The 22,825-nt window shown below is 36.6% G+C and overlaps 1 protein-coding gene across 1 annotated transcript in view; it reads left to right on the top strand.

The window, feature by feature from the left end:
- The window catches only part of CEMIP2 (cell migration inducing hyaluronidase 2), a 79,265-nt gene extending 56,665 nt beyond the window's left edge, over window positions 1–22,600 (top strand). The window contains exons 17-24 of the mRNA XM_044678487.1: window positions 104–319; window positions 6,045–6,253; window positions 7,777–7,959; window positions 10,929–11,148; window positions 14,736–14,834; window positions 17,555–17,709; window positions 20,149–20,252; window positions 21,831–22,600. Of these exons, the coding sequence (XP_044534422.1) occupies window positions 104–319; window positions 6,045–6,253; window positions 7,777–7,959; window positions 10,929–11,148; window positions 14,736–14,834; window positions 17,555–17,709; window positions 20,149–20,252; window positions 21,831–22,027 (1,383 nt within the window). The 3' untranslated portion in view covers window positions 22,028–22,600. The remainder of the gene's footprint in view (window positions 1–103; window positions 320–6,044; window positions 6,254–7,776; window positions 7,960–10,928; window positions 11,149–14,735; window positions 14,835–17,554; window positions 17,710–20,148; window positions 20,253–21,830) is intronic.
- Window positions 22,601–22,825: the final 225 nt, after the last annotated feature.

Here is a 22,825-nt window from a genome sequence, read left to right as displayed (position 1 = left end):
GGCATTAAACCAATTGTAGCCAGCATGCAGCTGGAGGACCCAACCATTATTGCAAAAACTTTGGTGTTGAAATTTTCTTTTTTCTTTTTCTTTCTTCAATCAGGTTTCTTTGAATGTCTTTTTTGGTAAACCTGGTCCTTGGTTTGAAGATTGTGACTTGGATGGTGATAAGAATTCCATATTCCATGATGTTGATGGCTCTGTAACAAGATACAAGGACACTTACGTGGGTAGAATGGACAACTACTTGATCAGACATCCCGACTGTGTTAATATGTCCAAGTGGAATGGAATTATCTGCAGTGGGACTTATGCCCAGGTGGGTTCAGTTTATACAGTGCTCAGAAGGGTTCAAGAGGTGACTAATAGCTGTTCACTTGCTTTTGATATACATTGCTTCCATGAAATAACTGTTTTGAAGATTTTAGTGTTAGACTTCTTAGAGAATATATACAAAAATATATATGAAACTTTTCTTCTTTTGTATGCTAAAATCCACCAAAGACAATGACTCTGTTTTTTAAACTGTTTATTGAAATTATGAACTATTAATAGAAGGACTAGAATTTAAGAAAAACTCCAAGGAAAAAGCTTTATAAACTGATATAGAGATTTTTATTTCAATCCATAAGGTAGAGAAAAAAAGTAAATTAAGATGTACATTTTTATTTCCAGGTTAAATTATAGTATCTGCTTATAATATTTGTATTTAAAGTACTTTGAACAAATAGGAGAGATTATTGTAAATTATAAATTTTTTTTTTGTTCATTTGACCGTTTTGGTCCTTTTAGTATTAGAAATCAAAGGGAAACTTTAAGGTGGTTTTGTTTCCATCCCTTCATTTTGAGATTTAGGAGATTGATATCTTGAGGGGTCAGTGATTTATTTGGGGTAACACAGTGAAGGAGGAAGGAACTGAGGCTAGAATCCCTAATCTCCTGATCCTCAGTCTAGTGAGTTGATTTCTACTACACCATGTCCTAAATATCAGATAAAAAATAATGGAATACCATTATTGTTTACTGTCAATATGAATAGTTCTGCTTAATCAGGGAAGCCTTAAAAAAGGACTCTTATGTTATGTTGTAGAATCAGTACTAAGTATTGGTTCTAAGACAGAAGAGTGCTAAAGGCTAGACAATTGTGGTTAAATGACTTGCTGAGGGTCACAAAGCTAGGAAATGTCTGAGGCCAAATTTGAATCTAGGATTTTCCATCTCCAAACCTGGCTCTCAATTCACTGAGTCACCTCACTGCTCCAGGGGAGCCTTTTTAGCAAAGGAAGCCTTTGAGTAAGTAATTTAGGTGTTTTGAAAATTAACAGGCTTAGCAGGTGGTAGGAAAGAAAATAGAGAGCTAGAAATAATATTAGTAATAAATCACATATATTATTTTAAGGTTTGCAAAGCACTTTTCTCATGACAGCCCTGGGAGGCAGGACTCAAACCCAGATCTCCTGACCCCAAGTCTAGCAGTCTTTCTGCAATAGAGAAGAGGTGTGAGACAAATGAGGCAAAGAAGATGACCAATTGGTTAAGAGAGGCATTGTCTAAGGAAGATCAAACAAGTGAAATCTGTTTAAAATCCACAACAACATATAAGCCCATTGTTTGTTTCCTTTTTTAAAAACCCATACCTTCCATTGTAGAATTGATACCGTGTATTGGTTCCAAGGCAGAAGAGGGGTAACAGCTAGGCAATGGGGGTTAAGTGACTTGTCCAGGAATATACAACTAGGAAGTATCTGAGAACCCATTATTTCTATTAATTTGAATTAATAAGATAATGAATAGGGAGAATGATTTGGGATAGGCTATCAAAAAACAGAAAGATGATTCTAACAGTGTTATCAAGGACTGATTTAAAAACTGTGGAGGTGAATGAAGCAAATTTAATAGTTTAGGCACCAGATGATTTGTGTTTTCAAATGGAAAAAGGTTAAAGACTATATTTTGCAGAATGAAAGGGTAGGATTGTTTATAAGCTGGATGGAAGGCCAAAGAGTGTTGAAATGAATGGTTCTCTAGTTAGAAAGATACTCATTAATCATAGGATTTAGACCTGGAAGGGATCTTAGAGATCATTTGGGCCAATTCCATCGTTTTATGGATGAAGAAATTGAAAACCAAGGCTAGAAAAACAAAGAAACAATTATTAAGCACTTCTAGCACCATGATAAACACTGGGGTTATAACTTAAAGCATCAAGAAAGATAGTCCCTGTCCTCAAAGAATTTACCATGGAGGCAGACAAAACACGAAGGGAACCAAAGAGCTCAGGTTGGGGGTCAGGAAGCGGAAGGTCTCCTTTTGGTTCATGGTGTTATGGTCAGAAGGAGAGCCAGGAGTGAGGAAAAGTTGGCCCAACTGACCCCTTCCCAAAATATAGGTTCCAAGAGGAACTCTCCAATGAGAGGAGGCCAGCCTGTTCCAGGGGCAGATAAACATTCCAAGATAAGCACTGAGGAAAGTATCAGGGTAAGACAGCTGTTGAAGCAAGATGTTGAAGTTGGAAAAGTCAGAAGCAAAGCCTGAAGAGAAATGGTGGTTGACCAACTAAGAATCCTCCCCTTAAAGGACTTTAAGAATTGAGCTGCCTAGTGTCTTAAGGAAGTAAATGGCAGAGCAGGGATTAAGAAACCAGATCTTCCAACTCCACAGTCATTATTGATGATGATGACGATGATGATGATGATGATGACAATGATGATGATGCCTTATCTTCTGTCTTAGAATTGATGCTGAATATTGGTTCTAAGGCAGAAAAATAAGGGCTAGGCAGTTAGGGTTATGTGACTTGCCCAGGGTCACATAGTCAGGAAGTATCTGAGGCCAGATTTGAAGTTGAATCCTCTAAATTCCAGACCCTATTCTGTATCCATTGAGTCATCTATCTGTTTCTGTTCCATAGTCATTATTTAAGACCAATATCTTTGTGGAACTTAGGGGGCCATGGAGGAGAGCTTGCTGACTAAGTTCCTCCAGGGTGTAATAATGAGATTTTTGTACACTGAGGTTCAGAGAACAGGAAGTTGAGGCAATATATTTGTCACGGGTTGTATGAAACCTCTGGCAAGCTAGAAAATCAGGGTTACTTTGTTCATTGTGATTGTACTTCTGTGATATGGACTGCTCATTTTTAGAGACTTCCCTAGTTATATGTATGTATATGCTAATGTGTGGATACATTACATATTGTTTTGGAAGAAAATTTCTTTCTGGGAAAATTGTTTTTTTGCTTTTGAGACTTGGATTTGCATATTACCATATATAGAGCGCTTGATCTGGAGTCTGGAAGACATCATCATCTCTATTATCATCATCATGATAAACAACTAATATTTATGTAGTGCTTTCTATAGGCAAGACATTGTACTGAGGAGCTTGCAATCATTATCTCATTTGACGAAAATTAAAATCTTGCCCCAAACTCTTATTAACTATGTTACCTTGGGTCAGTCCCTTAACCTCTCTGCCTCAGTTTATTAATCTGTAAAATGGTGATAATAATAGCACCTCTCTACCTCCCAGGGTTACTGTGAAGATAAAATGAGATAATAATCATAAAAATCTTAGCACAGTATCTGACACATAGTAAGCACTCTCTAAATATTATTATTATTACTATTTTTATCATCTAAGCTCTGTTATTCTAATAAACTCCAATGTGAAGTGTTTTGTAAACTCTAGAGCACTGTATAAATGTGAACTATTGCTGTGTTATTATTTAACATTTCTGTATTTGGCAAAGTTAAACCCTTGAAGGAAGCAAAGACCCAGAAACATTCTGGTTTGATTTTGATGGGTTCTTGTTTTCTTAGTTGTGGTATTTTTTACTCCCTTGGACAAAATCTAAAACTTAACCACTGCCTGAGGCTGGAGGAGTGGAGGGAGAGGTAGACTTAGCCATAGTATAACAAAGTGGAAAAGACTTAAGGATATTTTCTCCTCTCTACTTTCATTTTAAAATAGAGTGGATGAGAGCAACCAAGTTGATCCATTAATAGCAGGGGATTTTGCTTCAAGGGCTAAAAAAAAAATCCAACCCTTTTTAGAGATTTTGGCATTTGAAATCTGTTATCAAAGTGCTTTGTTTTGTTTTTGCTAGGGTCATCTTGGATATATGACTTATATGGGTTTGTGTTTTGAAAAAAGCTAAAAGTATATGGTTGAAAGTCATATATTCTTTAAGTCTTAGTATATAGTTGAGTCACAGATAGAATTTCTGCCATAAATAGTCAATACATTTTAGATCATTATAATTTTGCTTTGTATAAATCTACTATTCCTATAATTGACATGGTAATCATGTTTAAAATCATTGGGTTTCCAAAATGTGTTAGAATGTGAACTTGGTCACTCTGGGAAGTTAACATGGGATTTTCTTTTTAACTTATAGATCAAGAGGGTAGTAATCCTTCATAAAACTTTATAGCATTTTGGTAGGAATTGTCTTCTAAGCATAGAACTGGGCAGCTGTGTGCTTAGGGTTGATTTGTACTATTGGATTTTTGGTATTTACCTGAATAGTATGAGTGGGCATGAAATAAATGTTGACTCACTCTGAGAATGTCAGGTTTTTTTCCATTTATAGCTCTTTTAACAGTACCTAGAGACTTTTCTTATGAAATGTTCTTTTTTATCCAAGTCCTTTCTCAGCCTTCATTCTCCCCACTCAGATCCTGCCATTTGGTTCACTAGCCTTTTATAATTATTCAAAAAGAATCAAGGAGATTTTTAAAAGTTCAAGGTTATTGGCTGATTGATCCCCCCCCAAAATAAATTTATTAGTTCCTTTATTTTCTTCTTGGCATATCTATGGTACTTGCAGATTCAAGAATGAAGAAAAGAATTGGGGAAAAAAGATGATAACATGAGGAAGGATTTGAAATGGAAGTAAAGAGGGGCAAAAACGGCAGTGTGGGTCAGTGGTGGGATATGCCATATCGTTCTAAATTCTGACAAATAATTAGGGGTGGGAATACTTTATCTTGAAAAATGCACAATTAAGAATGCCTAACTAAAGAAAAATATTTTTAAAAATGATTTGAATGATAGAGTATGGGGAGAGTGGAAAAGACAGAGTGGAAGAAATGTTTAGCATTGAGTATTCCAGCACTGGTATTCTGGACATCCAGAAAATGGCCTAGTGACTAATGAGCAAAATGTCAAGACGGCGAGTATTGTGGTTTAGGTGGTTATATATAATATGTGTTTGCATGATATAACACATACATATTTATATACATATATATGCTTGCATAATGTAAACACATATATACACATTTGCAATATATGTTTGCATAATATAACATACATATATACTATATGCTTGCATAATATAACACACAATAACAACAACAACAATAATAGTGTATCCCTAGGTGTGATTATTGTTAGTGAGAAATTTGGCAACAGGTTACGTTTCTGTGTTAAATAGTTGTTTTTGATGCTCCTTTTTGGTGAATATTTTGGAAGGGTTTGGTTTTGGCATTGCATAGGGCTTGAATAAAATTAGAATAAACTTTTAAATTTGCCTCTTTTAAACAATAGGAGTTTTTGGCCAATTTTTTTCAGTGACTTAGTTTAGCTTTCTTTTCCGTGGTTGAAAAATGACTATTTTGGCTTCCTCATATCATGGAAAATGAAGAATGAAAGTTCCAAGAGGTTAAATTGTCCATGTATTTTTTTTTTTGGTGAGGTTCTTTCAAAGTTTGTCCAGAGGGTATAGATTTTACATAGGTTTGCACATTTCTTCTTCACTTTCCCCCTCTCCCCCTATCATATAAGCCAGGAAGGAAGATTATGTGTTATGATGAATAAACTGGCCTGCTGGTATGGAATGGTCTAAGAAGATGTTGGCTAACACTACAGTGTCTGCTTTTTAGAATTTTAGCTTAGGAAACTCCAATGTAAATATAGCTTAGTATGTTGTAGTTGGCTACTGCAAGTACGGATGTCTACCTTTTCAATGGAATTTCTTACTCAACTGTTTTTGACTATCCAATTTCTTACTTGTAATTCTCCAAATTTGTCTTTTGAAGGTTTATGTGCAGACATGGAGCATGCAGAATCTTACCATGACCATCGCACGGGATGAGTACCCATCCAATCCAATGGTACTGCGAGGGATTAACCAGAAAGCTGCATTTCAACAGTACCAGCCAGTAGTGATGCTAGAAAAGGGATACACCATTCATTGGAATGGACCAGCCCCACGAGCTACCTTTCTTTACCTCATCAATTTCAACAAGTATGTTTATGATGGTCTCCGTCTGTCAAGCAAAGTGATGATTTTTTTTTGTTGTTGTGCTGTTTATTAGTGGAAGATGCTTATTTCATATATATTTTGATGCATATAGTAAATACATTGGTTTTATATTTCAATTTTTTATGATGTTCTAAGAGCTGGCATAAATGCAGTTTGGGAATTTTAGTTATATTTAGATTCCCTCTGTTGGAAGTATGAAAAAGAGTGTGAGATATAGGGAAAAAAACATTTAGCTGGAGGACAGGAGTTTTTAGCATTAAAAAAAAGTTTTTTATAATACAACATACTTTTAATAACAGTACAAACCAGAGGAAATAAAGTCCTGGTTTTCCCATTATTTAGTGGTATGATCTTGGATAAGTTATCTAACCTCTGGGCTTCAGTCTCCTCATCTAGAATGTGAAATGGTTGGATTAGATGTTCTGTATGATTCTTTACAACTCTAAAATTCTATAACTGCTTAGTGAACATGATGCACCATAGAGGCACAGTAGAGGCATATTGGACATAGCTTAGGCTTGGAGTTGAAAAGACTTGGGTTCAGGTTCTGCCTCAAGCAACTCTTTAGGGTTTTCTTACTAAGTTAGAGACTGGTCGCAGTGTATGAATTGGTAGACAGAGTTCTCATGTTGGATTTCCCCTAAATCAATGGTTCTTAATTTTTTTGTCTGTTTCCTGGTTCACCTTGGTTCTCTGGTGAAACCTATGTGCCCCTTATCAAAATGTCTTCCAATGGATTAAAAAAATGTTAATGCATAGGATTATAAAGAAAATCAATTATATTGAAATAGAATTATTAAAATATTTTTAAAAAATTAATTGACCCCAGGCAAAGGACTTAGTCTATATTGATGAAATTATAGATTTTTCAAGTATTTGAGTATAGTAAGACCATAAAGTTCCATGATAAAAATCACCTCTTTGCATTATTCTTTTGTAATTCTTAACTGTACAACCTTATAACAAGCTTTCAGTTCTATTGAGAACATGGACTGGGTTCATTCCATTCCAATTCAGGAGGCCATTGTATTCATCATGATATAAGAATCTTTCTGGCTTATAGAAAAGAGGGAAAAAAAGCAACAACAGTGACAGAATAGTTTGCTGGCATAACCCAGAGTGGGCATTGTTATTGGCCCTAACCCCTTTCTTGATCATCAGGAGAAGAGCCACTGGTCATGTTGGGCTAAGGGTTAGCATAACTGGCCTGATTGATAATTGAAGTAGAAGTCTTGTTGCAACAGAAAGAATTTATAATGGGATGAATGTATTCTATAAAGTTTTTTGCTAAAAAGGATTTGGGATGAAGAGGAAGAATGCTAAGGCAGATCATAAGATTTAAATACTTTCCTCAGTAGCAATAAGAACCCATGATAGAAAAATCAGAAGTCAACAAAGCGAGGGAAAGTCAAGCTTAAAAAAGCGTTGGTAGAGATAGTACTGATGGAAGACACACACCATCTACTTTGTACATTAAACTAGCCAAACTATTATGTGTATTACAGGAATGACTGGATTCGAGTTGGCCTCTGCTATCCATCAAACACCACATTTCAAGTTACGTTTAGCAGATACCACAGGCAGAATGGCATTTCTACTAATGCAGAAGAATATGAGCCTGTTCTTTCAATGGAAGAGCTGGAGAGGAAGCCATCTGATAGGAAGTTCTATTTTGACCACGGCACAGGGTAAGTCAGTGGAGCTTGGGAATGAGAATTATTACTGTTTTTCTTTAATGGTGAAATTACCAGCTCTGCAAAGTAGCTAAGAATAGGGTATGATGCTGTTTAGAAAGGCAACTGTAGTTGAGTAGTTCTCTGCACATTGCTATTAGAGGTTTAGAAGAGAACGAAAACAGCTTATAATTGTTGGCAGCCAAAGTCTAGTGGAAATGTTTACCATGCACCTATTAGCACAGAGTTGGAGGGAGAAGAGAAGAAGTATCTCTGCCAGAGACATAACAGGAAGACCAATTCAAGAATTAAATATCTTTTAGGTCACAGCTCTTTCATATAACATGACTTTAAAGTATATCGTAGGTTATATTTCAGTGAAATCTGCCTTGTTTGGCTTCTTATCTTTATATATAATCATCAATCACACTGACCACTTATCACTGTAGAAAAGAAATTTCTCAGGGCAAAATGGGAGAGTGGGGAGTGGACTAGACTTGGAGACCAGAAAACAGGTTCAAATCCTGCCTCTGTCCTTTACTAGCTACATGAACACTTCTAAATTGTTTAATTTTTCTAAATTTTAGACAAGTCTTTATGATTGCGAGTTGCAGTTTTAAATGGGTCTAAGCCAAACAAAGCTATTTCTTACCTCCCTTTTCTGTACTGGAGCTAACTTCTTCAATCTAATCCTGTTCATGGATCCTTAAGGAACTGCTTAGAGTCTGTAGCAGCATCTAAGCAGGTAATAACTCCCTAGCCCAGTCATCATTTCTGCTTTTTGGTTTTAGTGTGAGCTTAAGTTTATATTTAATTTTGTCTCTTAATTTTCTAGACTTCTAGAACATCCAACAAGTTCAATTGAAATCCTTTATTCTTACAGAAATTTTTAAACTTCTAACATGCAGTTGACACATTGATTTGATACTCTGCATTTCTGTTATTTGGCCTAGGCATTTTTCATTATACATGGCTGCAAAGGAAGAGTGAAACTATGACAGGTGCCATAACCAAGATCATTACTGAGCTGGGAAAGAACTGACATTTTTATCATTTTTTTTGAAAAGATAAAAAATATCAAATGAGAGTTGTACAAAATTGGCAGATTAAGGAAATTGTACAAAATTAGGAAATTAATGAAGTTATATTTGGTAGAATCGGTGAAACAAAATACCTGAATTAGTTTTTGTTGTTATTTTTCTTATTATTTTGGGAAAGGAATAAAATATTAATGGGTAATTGATTTTTTTTTAAACCTTACCTTCTGTCTTGGAATCAATACTAAGTACTAGTTCCAAGGCAGAAGAGTGGTAAGGGTAGGCAATGGGGGTTAAGTGTCTTGCCCAGGGTCACACAGCTGGGGAGTGTCTGAGATCAAATTTGAGCCCAGGGTCTCCCCTCTTCAGGCTTGACTCTACTGAGCCACCTCGCTTCCCCCTGGATAATTGATTCCAGCGTGTCCAGCAAGGATTCCTATTTTTTGACCAAAGTTGCCAAGATTTCCTATGGAAAAGCACTTTTCTTATAGCCCTTCAAGATAGCAACATCTACATGTTTAGCCTACCCATAGCCCTTTACAGTCACATCAGAATCCCACCAAAATAAGACAGATCTAGAGTCCTTGTTCCATAGTAGTTTACATTTTGATTATAGCAAACAAGATGCGAGACTAACATGATGCTCTTGTCTAACAAAGTTGCTATAGCCTTAATTACATTTCCTTAGAGGACTTAGAAGGAAAGCTAAAAAACAAAATAAAACAAACAAAAAAAAAAACCTTCCCTGGTATGGAGATTTCTGGTTGCCTTAAAAATTTTGCTTAGAATGTGGATCTGCTTCAATAGGATATTTAAAGTTTGGATTCCAGTAGCATGACCTTTATATAGTGGCTACATAGCTGGCCTGGCTTTAATAGTTTTAAGCTTTAGTAGCTTAAAACTGTGTCAGGACATTTTAGCTGCCCTGCATAAGTATATGAGCAGCTAGGTGGCACAGTGGATGGAGTCAGGAAGACTTATCTTCCTGAGTTCAGATCCAGCCTCAGACACTTACTAGCAGTGTGACTCTGGCAAGTCATTTAACATTGCTTCATTTCCTTATCTATAAAATGAACTGGAATGGGAAATGTCAAACCACTTCAGTATCTTTGCCAAGAAAGCCCCAAATGGGGTCTCAAAGACACAACTGAAAATATGTATCAATAAAATGGTATGCCAAATTTTTGTTTAGTTGTTTGCTTTGTCTGACTCTTTGTGACTCCATTTGAGGTTAAAAAAATCTTTACCTTCTGTCTTAGAAGCAATACTGTGTATTGGCTCCAAGGCAGAAGAGCAGTAAGGGCTAGGCAGTGGAGGTTAGGTGACTTGCCCAGGGTCACACAGCTAGGAAGTGTCTGAGGCCATATTTGAACCTAGGACCTCCCATTTCTGGGCCTGGCTCTCAATCCACTGAGCCACTCAGCTGCCCCCTGAGATTCTCTTAACAAAGTTATTGGAGTGGTTTGCCATTTCCTTCTCCAGCTCATGGGAGTAAGGGATGTTCTGGATTCCTAAATTAGCAGGGTCAGACTCATAAAGAAACAGATCCCTGCTAGCCACATGTTGATTATAGAAAGAAAACTGCAAATTAACATTATCTCTATTATATTGTATTTTTAGTTAGTTTGTCAAGTGTTTCCCAATTATGTTTTAATCTGATTCTAGGCTGACCACTAGCACCTGGGAGTTTGGGGGTGCATTATGCAGTCTGCAGGCTCTCCTCTAAATGATCATTTCATTTGGCCCCTTTCCTTGGTTGTAAACATATTATCTAAGCAATTTTACTGTTTTTTTTCATAGCAGTTTTTAAATGAAAAGCCACCCCATAGCAATAATTTTGTCTTACTGTGTCCATTCAGACGAAAAAGATACAATTAAGGACTGGTTCAAGCACCTCTTTTTCCAGCATTAATCCCAGCTCTGTGGAAATGTTTCCATTTTATGTAGACTGCTGTTTCTGTACCTCAAAGCTAAAAACAACAGAGAAGGGCACGGTTACTGCTCCTCTGAAGGATGTGAACGGATCAAGGTCCAAGCAACGACAAGCTCTAAAGAGATCAGTAATTGCATGGCTAAAGCTTACCCACAGTACTATAAGAAACCATCCGTCATCAAGAAGATGCCAGCGATGTTAACGGGACCCTGCCAGGGTTGTGGCACTCGCCAGGTAAGAGAGCAGCAACATCTTGGCCCACAGAAAACCCACACGATTTCTTTGGTTGACAGATTTTAAAAAGCTAGTGATTAGAAGGAGGCGGGTTGGACATGATGGTAGTCATCTATAATCCCTGCTACTGAGGATACTGAGGGCAGCAGGTCTCTTACACCTCAGAATTCTTAAGTGGGCTGTGACAATTGGGTCTCTACTTGGAGGTCAGTGCCAAAATGGTGAGCCTCTGGAGGCAGACCGAAAGAAGGACAAACTGGTAGTGAAATAGGTCAAAAGTTCCCATGCCAATCTTTGGGGAAAAGGAAGAAGGGGAGAAAAGAAGGAAGGGAAAAAAGGAAGGAAGGAAGGAAGGAAGGAAGGAAGGAAGGAAGGAAGGAAGGAAGGAAGGAAGGAAGGAAGGAAGGAAGGAAGGAACAAAGAAACAAAGGAAGGAAGGAAGGACAGACTAAATACTATACTGGATGACAAAAGAAATAAAATGGAAAAGAATCTGAGGAAAATCTTTCTGCCCATTGAGATAAGTTCCATGGAGGATTTATATATGGATAGGAGTACCGAAATCAATGAGATCACAGCTCCTTTGAAAGACAAGTTAACAAGTTAAAATTCATGGTGGCATCCCATAATTTTTAACCAGTTAGGGGGCATAGTGGATAAAGTGCTGGACCTGGTATTAGGAAGACCTGTGTTCAAAATCTGGTTTCAGACACATGCTAGCTGTGTCACTGAGCAGGTCATTTAACTTTGGCCTCAGTTTTTGTCTGTAAAATAAATATAATCATAGCATTTACCTCCTAGAGTTGTTAGGAAGATAAATGAGATGGTATTTATAAAGTGCTTTGCAAACCTTAAAACATCATGTAAATGCTAGCTTTTATTATCTAGCCCAGTGCTGAAGCTTTTGATATTTATAGAAATTGGACTAGAAAAGAATGTAAGAAATTTTGTCTTTCCTGTTTACTTTGGATTAACAGGGTCTGAAAACCACCTACCTGACTTTGTAATGTAGAGAATATACTTTAATATAGTTCATATGTATTACATATATTTATACTTATACATAAATATATATAACATAAATATTTTTTCTAAACTGGGTCTCCCTACCTTGCTGAGGCTAGAATTACATTAGCCATTCATGGATTGATCTCAGTAGTGATAAGCAGAGAAGTTTTACTCTGTTTTTCCAACCTGAGCTAATTCACTTTTCCTTGGGCAGCCTGGTGGCCATCCCTTCCCCGGAGCTTACCATCTGGTGCCAGATTCAGTGTAGATACCTGATTGGTGTTCAACTCAGAACTCTAAAATTCAAGCCTTGGCCTTCCCATCAGTAGAGAACACAGGAATGTGTCACCATACTCGCCATCTTTCTTTTTTACATTTAATATGATTCTGCTAATTTATAATCCCACTATCTATATTTTTATATTTCAGTGATGTACAAATTATTGCTTCCTTTTCTCTTCCATTTTTTATTAGCTCTTTTTAGAGAATGCCCATTGCTTTGAAAAAGGACTTGGGATCACTAGAGATTTTATTCTTATAGGGAACTCTTCAGCCTTTACCCATGTAAATCATCACCTTCTCAGAAACTTGTTTTCTTAACCTTTGGCCTTGAGTGCTGAGAAGCTGAATCACTTATTTAGGGTCACATAACTAGTATGTAGTAGAGGCAGGTCTTGAATTGAGGTCTTCCTGGACAGAGAGAGATAACAGCCAAAATGTGACTTAAAAATTACATGCACAAGAAGGGGTTCAAAATGAAAATGAACTCATCACAGATGAAAATAAATGCATAGCATAATAACTCCTTACCAGAATGCTTAGTGCAATATCACACACATACTTCCTTCCCTTTGATGCTGATCTCTCTAAAAAAGGGAAATAAACTTTCATAAGAAATTAAAAAAATTCATGTGGCAAGATTTTGGGTAAACCACAGAAACAAAAATACATTTAGGGGAAAGGTTAGAGATTAGCTTTTTGAAAACAGTTTCATCTGTGAAAAGCAAAACTAAAGTTGAAAAAGAAAAAATATGAGATAGGTGAGATTTTTTTAAAGTGAAAATTAAAACAATACACTGTATATTTTGGTGGGAAAATATATTTTAATCTTTTCTTTCTTATCAACACTAGGGGAGTCTGGGAAAAATAAAAGTTGTTTCCTTACCACGTCCGCTCTTTTGTTTTTTTCTGTTCCCAGAGTCATTGGTAAGAGTAAACTAAAACAGTCAATGGTTATATTAGGCTTTCCCATCACATAGAATAAACATTCTTCTGGGAAAAGCACCACCCTTCCTTGAAAAATTTCCATCCATTCATAAACACTTTTTTGTTTTAATATTTTTGTTGTTTTATTCTTTTTCATTGATCAGCCTAGGTTTTAGTTTGATTGACAATATATCTCTAGTTTAATTCCTCAGTTGGATCTGTCTACGGAGTTCATCTGATGCAAGGAGACTTGGGAGCTTTTTGCTCCTTCTTTTTAAAAATTCTTGCCTTCCATCTTAACAATCAATACTATGGTTCCAAGGTAGAAGTATAGTAATGGCTAAGCAAAGAGTAAGTGACGTGCCTTAGGAACACACAAATAGGAAGTGTCTGAAGCTAGATTTGAACTAAGGACCCCCTGTCTCTAGACATGGCTCTTTATGCACTGAGTCACCCATTTGCCCCCTTAGGAGCTTTTTAACAACCTTGAAGTATATTAGAGGATTTTTTTTGAGAAAATTAAAGTTCTAAGATTGACAGTGATTTATGGTGTTACACAATATTACATGAAGCATTTATAATTTCGGTCTATATTTTTATACTTCATAGGTGTACAAAATAGTTACCAAAGGTTTCTTACAATTTGTTTGGGAAATAAATCTAATGTACATGAAACAATTAGAGAACAAATCAAACAGTCAATTAAAATATTAGATGGAGTGATAGACTATAATATTTTTAGTTCCTTTGAGGAAGAAACCTGTTTTTTGGAGAATATGGAACTTGAAGGATGTTCAAGTGGTGGATAGGCAGAGACAGGACAAGACAGCATTCTGAATGGATCCAGAGACAGGAAAAAGTATAATACATTTGAGAAACAGTGAAGAATATGACTGGAGTAGAGGGGTCTAAGTTATAAGTCAAAGCCATATTCTAGAGCAGGGGTATCAATCTCCCAACTACTCCAGAGTAAGATCAGACCAATTGAAAGGTAATTGAGAAATCTTGAACAAAATGAATAAAATTTATATTTAGTTGTAGGAATCCTTTTCATTTTGAGTTTGACACTTCAGTTTTGACAGCCACACACAACAATTTATATTTGATGTGATAGAAAATAAGGAACCACTGAAATGTTTTGAGTTGGGGAGTGAAAAGATAAAAGCTTGTCATTCAGTTGCTTTGTTTCAACCCTTCACCAAAAGTAGGGATTCAGGATCCTGAAGAATGACTGAGAAAGTCGTTCTATAGTCCCTGAAAATGTGAAAAATCATTGACCTAGGAGCTCCAGGCAATCAAGTTTACTCTTTTTGGGAGAGGTAATTTTTGCAGCAAAATTCAGATGATGTGTGTTGACTCTTTTCTTTACCTAGATGGTGTTTACCAGTGATCCTCATAAGTTCTACCTCCCTATACAGTTCCAGTCTCCTAGTAAAGCAGACATTCAACGTGGAAATAAATCTTTCATCTCTGTGAGTAAAAGCTAATTGGTGAACTCTTGTTTATTTGAAGATAATAATTGTGAAATTGTGAAAGAAATTTATATAATATTTAAGTTTGTAGAGGTTTTTTTTTCTGCATTATCTCATTGGAGCTTCATCACAGCCCTGTAAAAGTAGGTATTCCAATATTGTCCAATTTTACAGAGAAGGAAACTAGGACTTCGAGAAGTTAAGTGACATGCCTAAAATCAAATAGCTTCTAAGTTGCAGGGGCAAGATCTGAATCTAGATCAGTGATTCCCAAAGTGGGCGCTACCGCCTCCTGGTGGGTGCTGCAGCGATCCAAGGGAGCAGTGATGGCCAAAGGTGTATTTATCTTTCCTATTAATTGCTATTAAAATTAAAAAAATAATAATTTCCAGGGGGGCTAAGTAATATTTTTTCTGGAAAGGGGGCGGTAGGCCAAAAAAGTTAGGGAACCACTGATCTAGATCATTGGCCCATCAACACAAATTGTTTCTGAGATGGTTATTTATTGGTAAAATCAGTTCTTGCTGATCTGTGCCATTGGAAAGGAGCAGTTGCAGAGAGAGCCCTCAAAGTAGTTGGCTTTTATTTGTATTGCTTTTATTTTTTCCCTCTGCAGCCAGAGAAGATTTACCTTCATAATTACCTTTAGTTCAAACTAAGATTAAGATGAGTTTATATTGGGTTGTAGCTGGGTGGCTCAGAGCACTGAGAGCCAAGACTAGAGTTGGGAGTACCAATCTGGCCTCAGACACCTCTTAGCTGTGTGGTTCTGGGCAAGTCATTTAATCGCCATTGTCTAGCTCTTGCTGCTCTTCTACCTTAGAACCAATAGACAGTGTTGATTCTAAGGCAGAAGGTAAGGGTTTTATTTTTAAAAGAAAAGGTGAGTTTATATTCCTAAAGTGTGCCCACACTGTCTGAGATTGAGCATCAGTGTCTTGGGTATCAGCTGAGTATCAGAGGGTTAAACTCGTTACATAGAGTTGGTGTTCTGCAAAGCTGGATTTGTAGTGTAACATTTTATTCTGAACTTATAAAACAATGATTAAATTGCTGTAGCTGAGAGGTGGTGCCTGCCCACTAGGATACAGAGTGATTGAATTGTGCCTAGAAATTTACCCTTTTTAAAAAGACAAAACTTGCATAAGAATTCAGCCCTTGTGTACTGCAGAGGCATCAGCAGAAATAGCTGTAGTGAGTGGTGGTAATGGTTGTATTGGGCTTTTACTCACAATCAGCCCTTTCTATGATTATTAAGAGCAGTAATATATAGCACGGTTCTAAATGAATAATATGGAAATAGGTATAAGTGATTACATTTGTATGACCCAGTGGAAGTGCTTATTGGATCTGGGAGGGAAAGAGAATGAAACATGGAAACATGGAAAAATATTTTAAAAATTAAAAAAATTTTAAAAATACATATCTATTTATCTATCTATACATATGTAGATATAGCAAAGTTCTGACAGACTCCAATGAGACTCAACCCAACAAGCGTTTGTTAAATGCTTTGCTGTTCTTCATTTATTTCAATATGTTGACTCTTTGAGACCCCATTTGGAGTTTTCTTGGTAAAGAGACTGAGGTTGTTTGCCATTTTCTTCTCCAGCTCATTTTGCAGATGAGAAAACTGAGGCAAACAAGGTTAAGTAACTTGCCTCGGGTCACACAGCTAATTAGTGTCTGAGGCTAGAGTCTTCCTGACTGCAGACCCAGTAACCTATCCACCATGCCACCTCACAGCCCAAATATTTGTTGTTTGGTCATGTTTGTTGTTTGTGACCTCATTTGGAGTTTTCTTGATAAAGATACCAGAGTGGTTTTCCATTTCCTTCTCCAGCTCATTTTACAGATATGGAAACTAAGGCAGGGTTAAGTGACTTTCCCAGAGTCACACAGCTGCTAATATCTGAGGCCACAATTGAATTCACAAAAATAAATTTTCCTGCTAATCACTGTGCAAATAGGAATGCAAAATAAAATGGAAAACATCCCTCATGCAAGTACTATGTTGTGAGCTCTTAGACTCATTGGAAAAGAAACATGTACAGTTTGAATCGTGGCGTATCTAGTATTCAAAAACATGAACAACTACACCTGTACCTCAAAGAGATGAAAGAAAGATGAAAAGGACTCACATATACAAACATATTTATAGTAGCTCATTTTGTAGTGGTAAAGAACTAGACCTAAGACAGTATCCACTTACTGGGGACTGACTGAGCAAATTTGATATAGTAATGTAGTAGAATATTACTGTTCTGTAAGACATGGAAGAGAAAACCTGGTAAGATTTGTATGAACTGATACGAAGAGAAATAAACATAACCAGGAGAACAATTTTTACAGTAACAACAACTGTTGAGAACTTTGAAAAAACTTAAGAACTCTGATTAGTGCAGGGATCAACTATGATTGTAGAGAACTGGTGGTGAAGCTTGCTACCTCCCCCCTAACCGAGGATGGTTTCAGGATGGAGAATGAGACATGGCAATTGTGGAATTTGTTTTGCATGACTAGGAATATTTGTTTGAAGGGGTTTCCTCCCTTTTAAATTAGTCCATGTAGAAAGGAAAGAAAATAAATGCTTTTTCATTGAAAAATAGAATTCTAAAAAAAAAAAAGAAAACAAAAAGAGAATGGGAGATGAGAGTAATGAATGGTTAAAAAACCCACAAAAATGGCATTAATAGCAGGCGATATCTTTGTATTCTCAGGTCAATGGCACCAACTATCCACTCACAGGTGTGGGTCTGTATCTCCTTGTTGTGGATGCCTGTAGTGTTCCTTACCGAGTATCTGAAAACAAATTCTTCTCTTTTACTGAAATAGAGCGTGTGAAAGAATATTTAAAAACATCAATTCCTACAAGGTATGTGACCTTTTCTATAATAATAATGATGATGATAGTCCACTTTGGATTTTTAAGGCTTTTAAAGTGCTTTCCCCACAGCAAGTATTTTTATCCCATTTTACAGGTGAGGAAACTGAGGTTTAGCAAACTGTGACTTGCCCAGGGTCACACACCTAATGGTTGTCTGTGCTACAATTCAAACCTAGCTTTCTTCAGCCTCCAAATTCAGTGCTCTCTCTACTATACAAGGTTACCTGACTATATTTCCATAGAATAAAAGTAGTCTATTTTAAGATCCTTAAGTACCTTGATAAGATAAAATACATTTAGTTGACTCTGAGCTTTGTCTCTCCACTCTGACATTTTAACACAGTCCATGCCTTTTTTGGTGTCTTCCCCACCCCACCACCATTTTTGTCCTTTGAAGAGCAGTTCCTTTTCTTATTTTTCTCAGACGAGTGATCTTGAGTTGTTTTCAGTTCAACAGACCTACTGAGGAGCGAATGAGATAGCACATCTATATTGATGCTTTGCCAACCATAAAACACAATATAAAGGCTAGCTATTTTTATCCATTGTCCGTGGACTTTGGCTGCCTCTTTGTCAAGGAGACTCTGAAGGCTTAAATTCTGGAAGTTTATCTATTGTTGTATTGTAGAATCTCTTTAAGAGAAGGAAAGAACACAATGGAATTTTTTTTTAAATCCTTACTTTCCATCTTAGTAACAATTCCAAGACAGAAGGACTAAGGCTAGGCAATTGGAGTTGAGACTTGCCCAGGGTCAAACAGTTTGGAAGTGCTTGAGGCCAAATTTGAATCCAGGTACTGATGCTGCCCCTACCCACAGGACTTAATGTGAACACTCTGCATTGCAGAGATTTGGGCATAAGTGAGGGCTGTCTACACAGCTTAGTAACATATCAGATGGACTTAGTAACATCAGAAGGATGACTTCTTCTTGAGGGTATAGACCCTTGAGTAGAGAGCTGAAGTGAGGGTCCAAGGCCATAATCTATGAATAGAGCTTGAAAAACCACATGAGGTCTTTTTGATAAAGAGACTCATTTGGCCATCACTTTTGAGTAATGTGGACAAGTGAGACTTCATTTATTTATTTGTTTGTTTGTTTATTTAATTTGGTTCTTTTGGTCATCCTCATGTAGGAAAACTCTTGTCTTTTAGGAATGGTTGAGATCTTTTTAGACTCTCATTAATGATCTCAAGTTCCCTCTAATCCAAAGACTATGATAAATCATTTATCATATTTACCATTGTTGGTGCACATTATAGGACATATGCTTTTGTTGAAAAAAGCCACCAAAATGTGCATTTTACTGGTTAAAACTTTTTCATTTTTGGATTGTCCTTAATATAGCTTACCATTATTTTATGTTGATATTAGAAACAGATCTTCACATATTCTGATTTTTGTTATTCAGCAGAATATTTATTTGATATTTTTTCTCTCCCTCTATTCTAGGCTTTCTCCCTCTGTCTCTCTCCCTTCCCCTAGATCCAATCATAAATATCAAAAAAGATATTTCTTTCCCTTCCCCTATCTTTGATTGCTACACTTAGAGAAGAAACATTTCCTGGGCCTTGTTTTTTAAAGTTTTATGTGTGTGTGTGTGTGTGTGTGTGTGTGTAAACAATTAATTTTAAACACCCCAGAATTCAGCCCATGATATGAATTTTGCCACAGATATTTAAGATAGTCCCTTAAACTCACAAATCAAATAGCAGACAAACTACTTAGAAGTAAGAATTAACTGTGCAAATGAATACTCTGCTGGGGCCACTAGAAGTAGCTTCTTGAGTAAGGGTTCTTCTCTTTTTTTGTGCCAGGGGCCAGTTTTACAGGCTATTGAGATTATTCTCAGAATAATGATTTTTTTTTAAAAATCACAATTGAAAGTAATTCTAAATTTAGTTAGAGGTTAATAAAAATAAATATATACATACTTTTTTTTTTCTCATTTAAGTTTACCAACTGCCAAAAATCAATCCAAAGATAGCTTGGGGGCAGGGTTCCATGGATCTCAGGTTAAGAATGTCTCTCTAGATGGACTGAATTCCTTGGCAGATGCTTGAAGGCATTTCCTGAGTCTGGGCTGGGCAGCTCTCATCTATGCAGAAGTAGGCAAAACTTCACGATTTCTCAAGTCTCAGTGCTTTTGTCGCATCTTGTGGGTAGGTAAGGTTCCTTGGCTTTTGGTAGAGAGTCCTGATTATTTCTATCACATGTAGAATCAGTATCACCAGTTAAGAGTTATATCTTGAATCCTTCACTAGTTTAATTGACCTAAAATATCTATGGTTTATCCAAGTTTAGAGTTTGTCTGTATTGGAGGTGGTTTATAAGAAAGTAAGGGAGATGAGGCAGGTGAAAATGAGAGGCATGAAAGATCATTTTTCACTGAGTGATAATAAAATACTCTAAAATTTTTTAAATATAGGTCAGTTGTTCTGATGAGCACAAGAGGAGAAATTAAAAGTCTGAATATTTCCGAAGCATTAGTACCTCTGGGATTAGCCAAACCAGCTCACCTTCAAAACAAAGGTTTGTGTTGACATTTTTTTGTAAATATCCTTTCAATTGCTTATGATATGTGTATTTTTGTATGTTCATCAGGGGCTTTAACTTGTCAGTGAATGAAAGAATAAAAATTAAGAGGCATACCCTCTCTTCTTTTGCTCTTTTCATCATTAACTGTTCTTATGAAAAAGGTTTTAATGAGGCATTATACTTTCTCCAAATATTAAAGGTATCTCATCCACATTGCCACTTTCCCTGTAATGGTTTCAAAATGCCTTGGGTTGGCATATGAAATTAAATGGGAATTTTGGGGGAATTTTGCAGAAGCCACAGACAACATGGGTAGGCCAGCAGACAAAACAAAAAAAGTTTAGAAACTTGGAAATGCACAAAATATATGTATAATATTGTATAATATCAACATATTTTATCTTTTAACACTATAAACAGACACAGTTTCTTTTACTATAAACATCCCATAAAAGAAAAAGAAAAAAAAATTCAGACTTCTTTTCTGGTAGGAAGAGAGGGCCAAAATTTTTTTTATGGATTTTCCAGATTGTGAAGGCATCAGGCTGCTGAGCCCTGCTATGCAGAAGGGATACCTCTTTTATGTACTTACTCTATGCTGGGCACTGTAATAAAACTACGGATATTAATATAAGCAAGTAAGGAGGTCCCTGCCCTCAAGGACCTTAGATTCTAACAGAGGAAGACAAAAAGTGTTAAGAGAATAATGGTCAGGAAGGAGTGTTTTGAATAGGGAAGTGGATTGTGCTGAAAGGCATAATGAACTGGAGGAATTCCATGTGAACTGGAATGCCCTCCAGAAATTGATGCAGAGTGAAAGGAGCAGAACCTGGAGAACATTGTATGTAGAGATGGATACACTGTGGCATAATCGAATGTAATGGACATCTCTACTAGTAGCAATCCAGGACAATTCCAAGGGACTTATGGAAAAGAACGCTATCCACATTCAGAGAAAGAACTGTGGGAGTGGAAACACAGAAGAAAAACAACTGCTTGATCACATGGGTCATGGGGATATGATTGGGGATATTGACTCTAAATGATCACTCTAGTGCAAATATCAATAATATGGAAATAGGTCTTAATCAATGACACATGTAAAACCCAGGGGAATTGCTCATTGGCTATGGGGGAGAGGGGCGTTGGGAATAGGGGAGGGAAAGAATATGAATCATGTAATCATGGAAAAGTATTCTAAATTAATTAAATAAAATTTTTCAATTGAATAGAGAAGTGAGAGGGAATAGGGCCATGTCTCCCCAGATGAAGGCCGCTATCTTTATTTTTTATTTTATTTTCATTTTAAAATATTTTTTCATGGTTGCATGATTCATTTTCTCTCCCTCTCCTTTTCCCTCCCCCTTCCTGGAGCTGACAAGCAATTCCACTGCCACCATGTTTAAAGGACTTTAAACATGGGGATGTGTTTTGTTACTTGGGATGAGATGTGGGTGGTAGGCGTTAATTTGCTGATATAAAGGAATGTAGTTTTTATAGCTATCTCTGGTCTGACCACCCTCTGGCCTGACATGGAACTCTATAGCTAACAAATGGGCTTTTATGTTTCAGGGAGTCTGGTATTCCTGGGATTCAGCGGAAATTTTAAACCAGCATGGACTAAGCTGTTTACCAGTCCTACTGGACAGGGCCTAGGGCTACTTGAAAAATACATACCTTTACAACTGGAAGAATATGGCTGCGACAGAGTGAACAGTATCCGAAGGAGAGACTTGGAACTTTTAAAGCGAGCTTCAAGAGCACATTAGAGACTAAAATGTAATTTAAGTGCTTGGGGAAAAATGTGAACTAACTTATTTAATTTATGGCATTTTAAATGACACTGTTAAAACCTGAGGAAATCATTTTTGCTGTTTGCAACAGAAAGAAGCCTGAACTGACAGCTTCAATGCCAGTCTGTGCACCTTCTCATTGTACAAAATTTTAAAGAATTTATTCCTATTTGTAAAGCCAGTTTATTCAGAGAGTGTCTCTTCTCCCTTTCCCAAAATGCCCTTCCCTTCCTCCAACCCCTATCCTAGTTTGTATTTACTGTAAACAGTTTTCTACTTTTTGTATTGTGGGGAAACCTGGGGTGTCCACAAGAATGTGCCCGAGACTATTTGAGGGCCCAGTCTTGCTGCACCTTGGATTACTTGAAGTCTGAAATTCAGTTTGTGAGTCTTGTGGCCGTTTGAATTTATCAGGTGGCGCGTGGAGATGATTCTTTTGTGCCTGTTTTTTAGGCAGACTTTGAGGATTTTACGTGTTACCAACTGACTTTATTTTTGTTGTTAGTTTCTAAGTGGCAGCTCAGGCGTGGCTCCTGTCCTAGTCTGGACATGGTCACTTTGTTCACTTTGACACTGAGTGTGTGTGTGTGTGTGTGTGTGTGTGTGTGTGTGTGTGTGTTCAGTTTTCAAACAGTGAAATAAATTGGGAAGAAAGGGCTTTTTTAAAATAAGGTAAGAATTTCTTAACCTATGAATATCAGGCAATTTTTTTTTTTAAATTCCAGTATTAAAGTTTAAAGTTGATCAAGACCGTTTTGCAGCTTTAATTCTTAG

This window comes from Gracilinanus agilis, chromosome 1, assembly GCF_016433145.1.
Source record: "Gracilinanus agilis isolate LMUSP501 chromosome 1, AgileGrace, whole genome shotgun sequence".
Lineage (NCBI taxonomy): Eukaryota > Metazoa > Chordata > Mammalia > Didelphimorphia > Didelphidae > Gracilinanus > Gracilinanus agilis.
The sequence above is the reverse complement of the archived record's forward strand: the minus strand, read 5'-3'. Positions and strand labels throughout refer to the sequence as shown.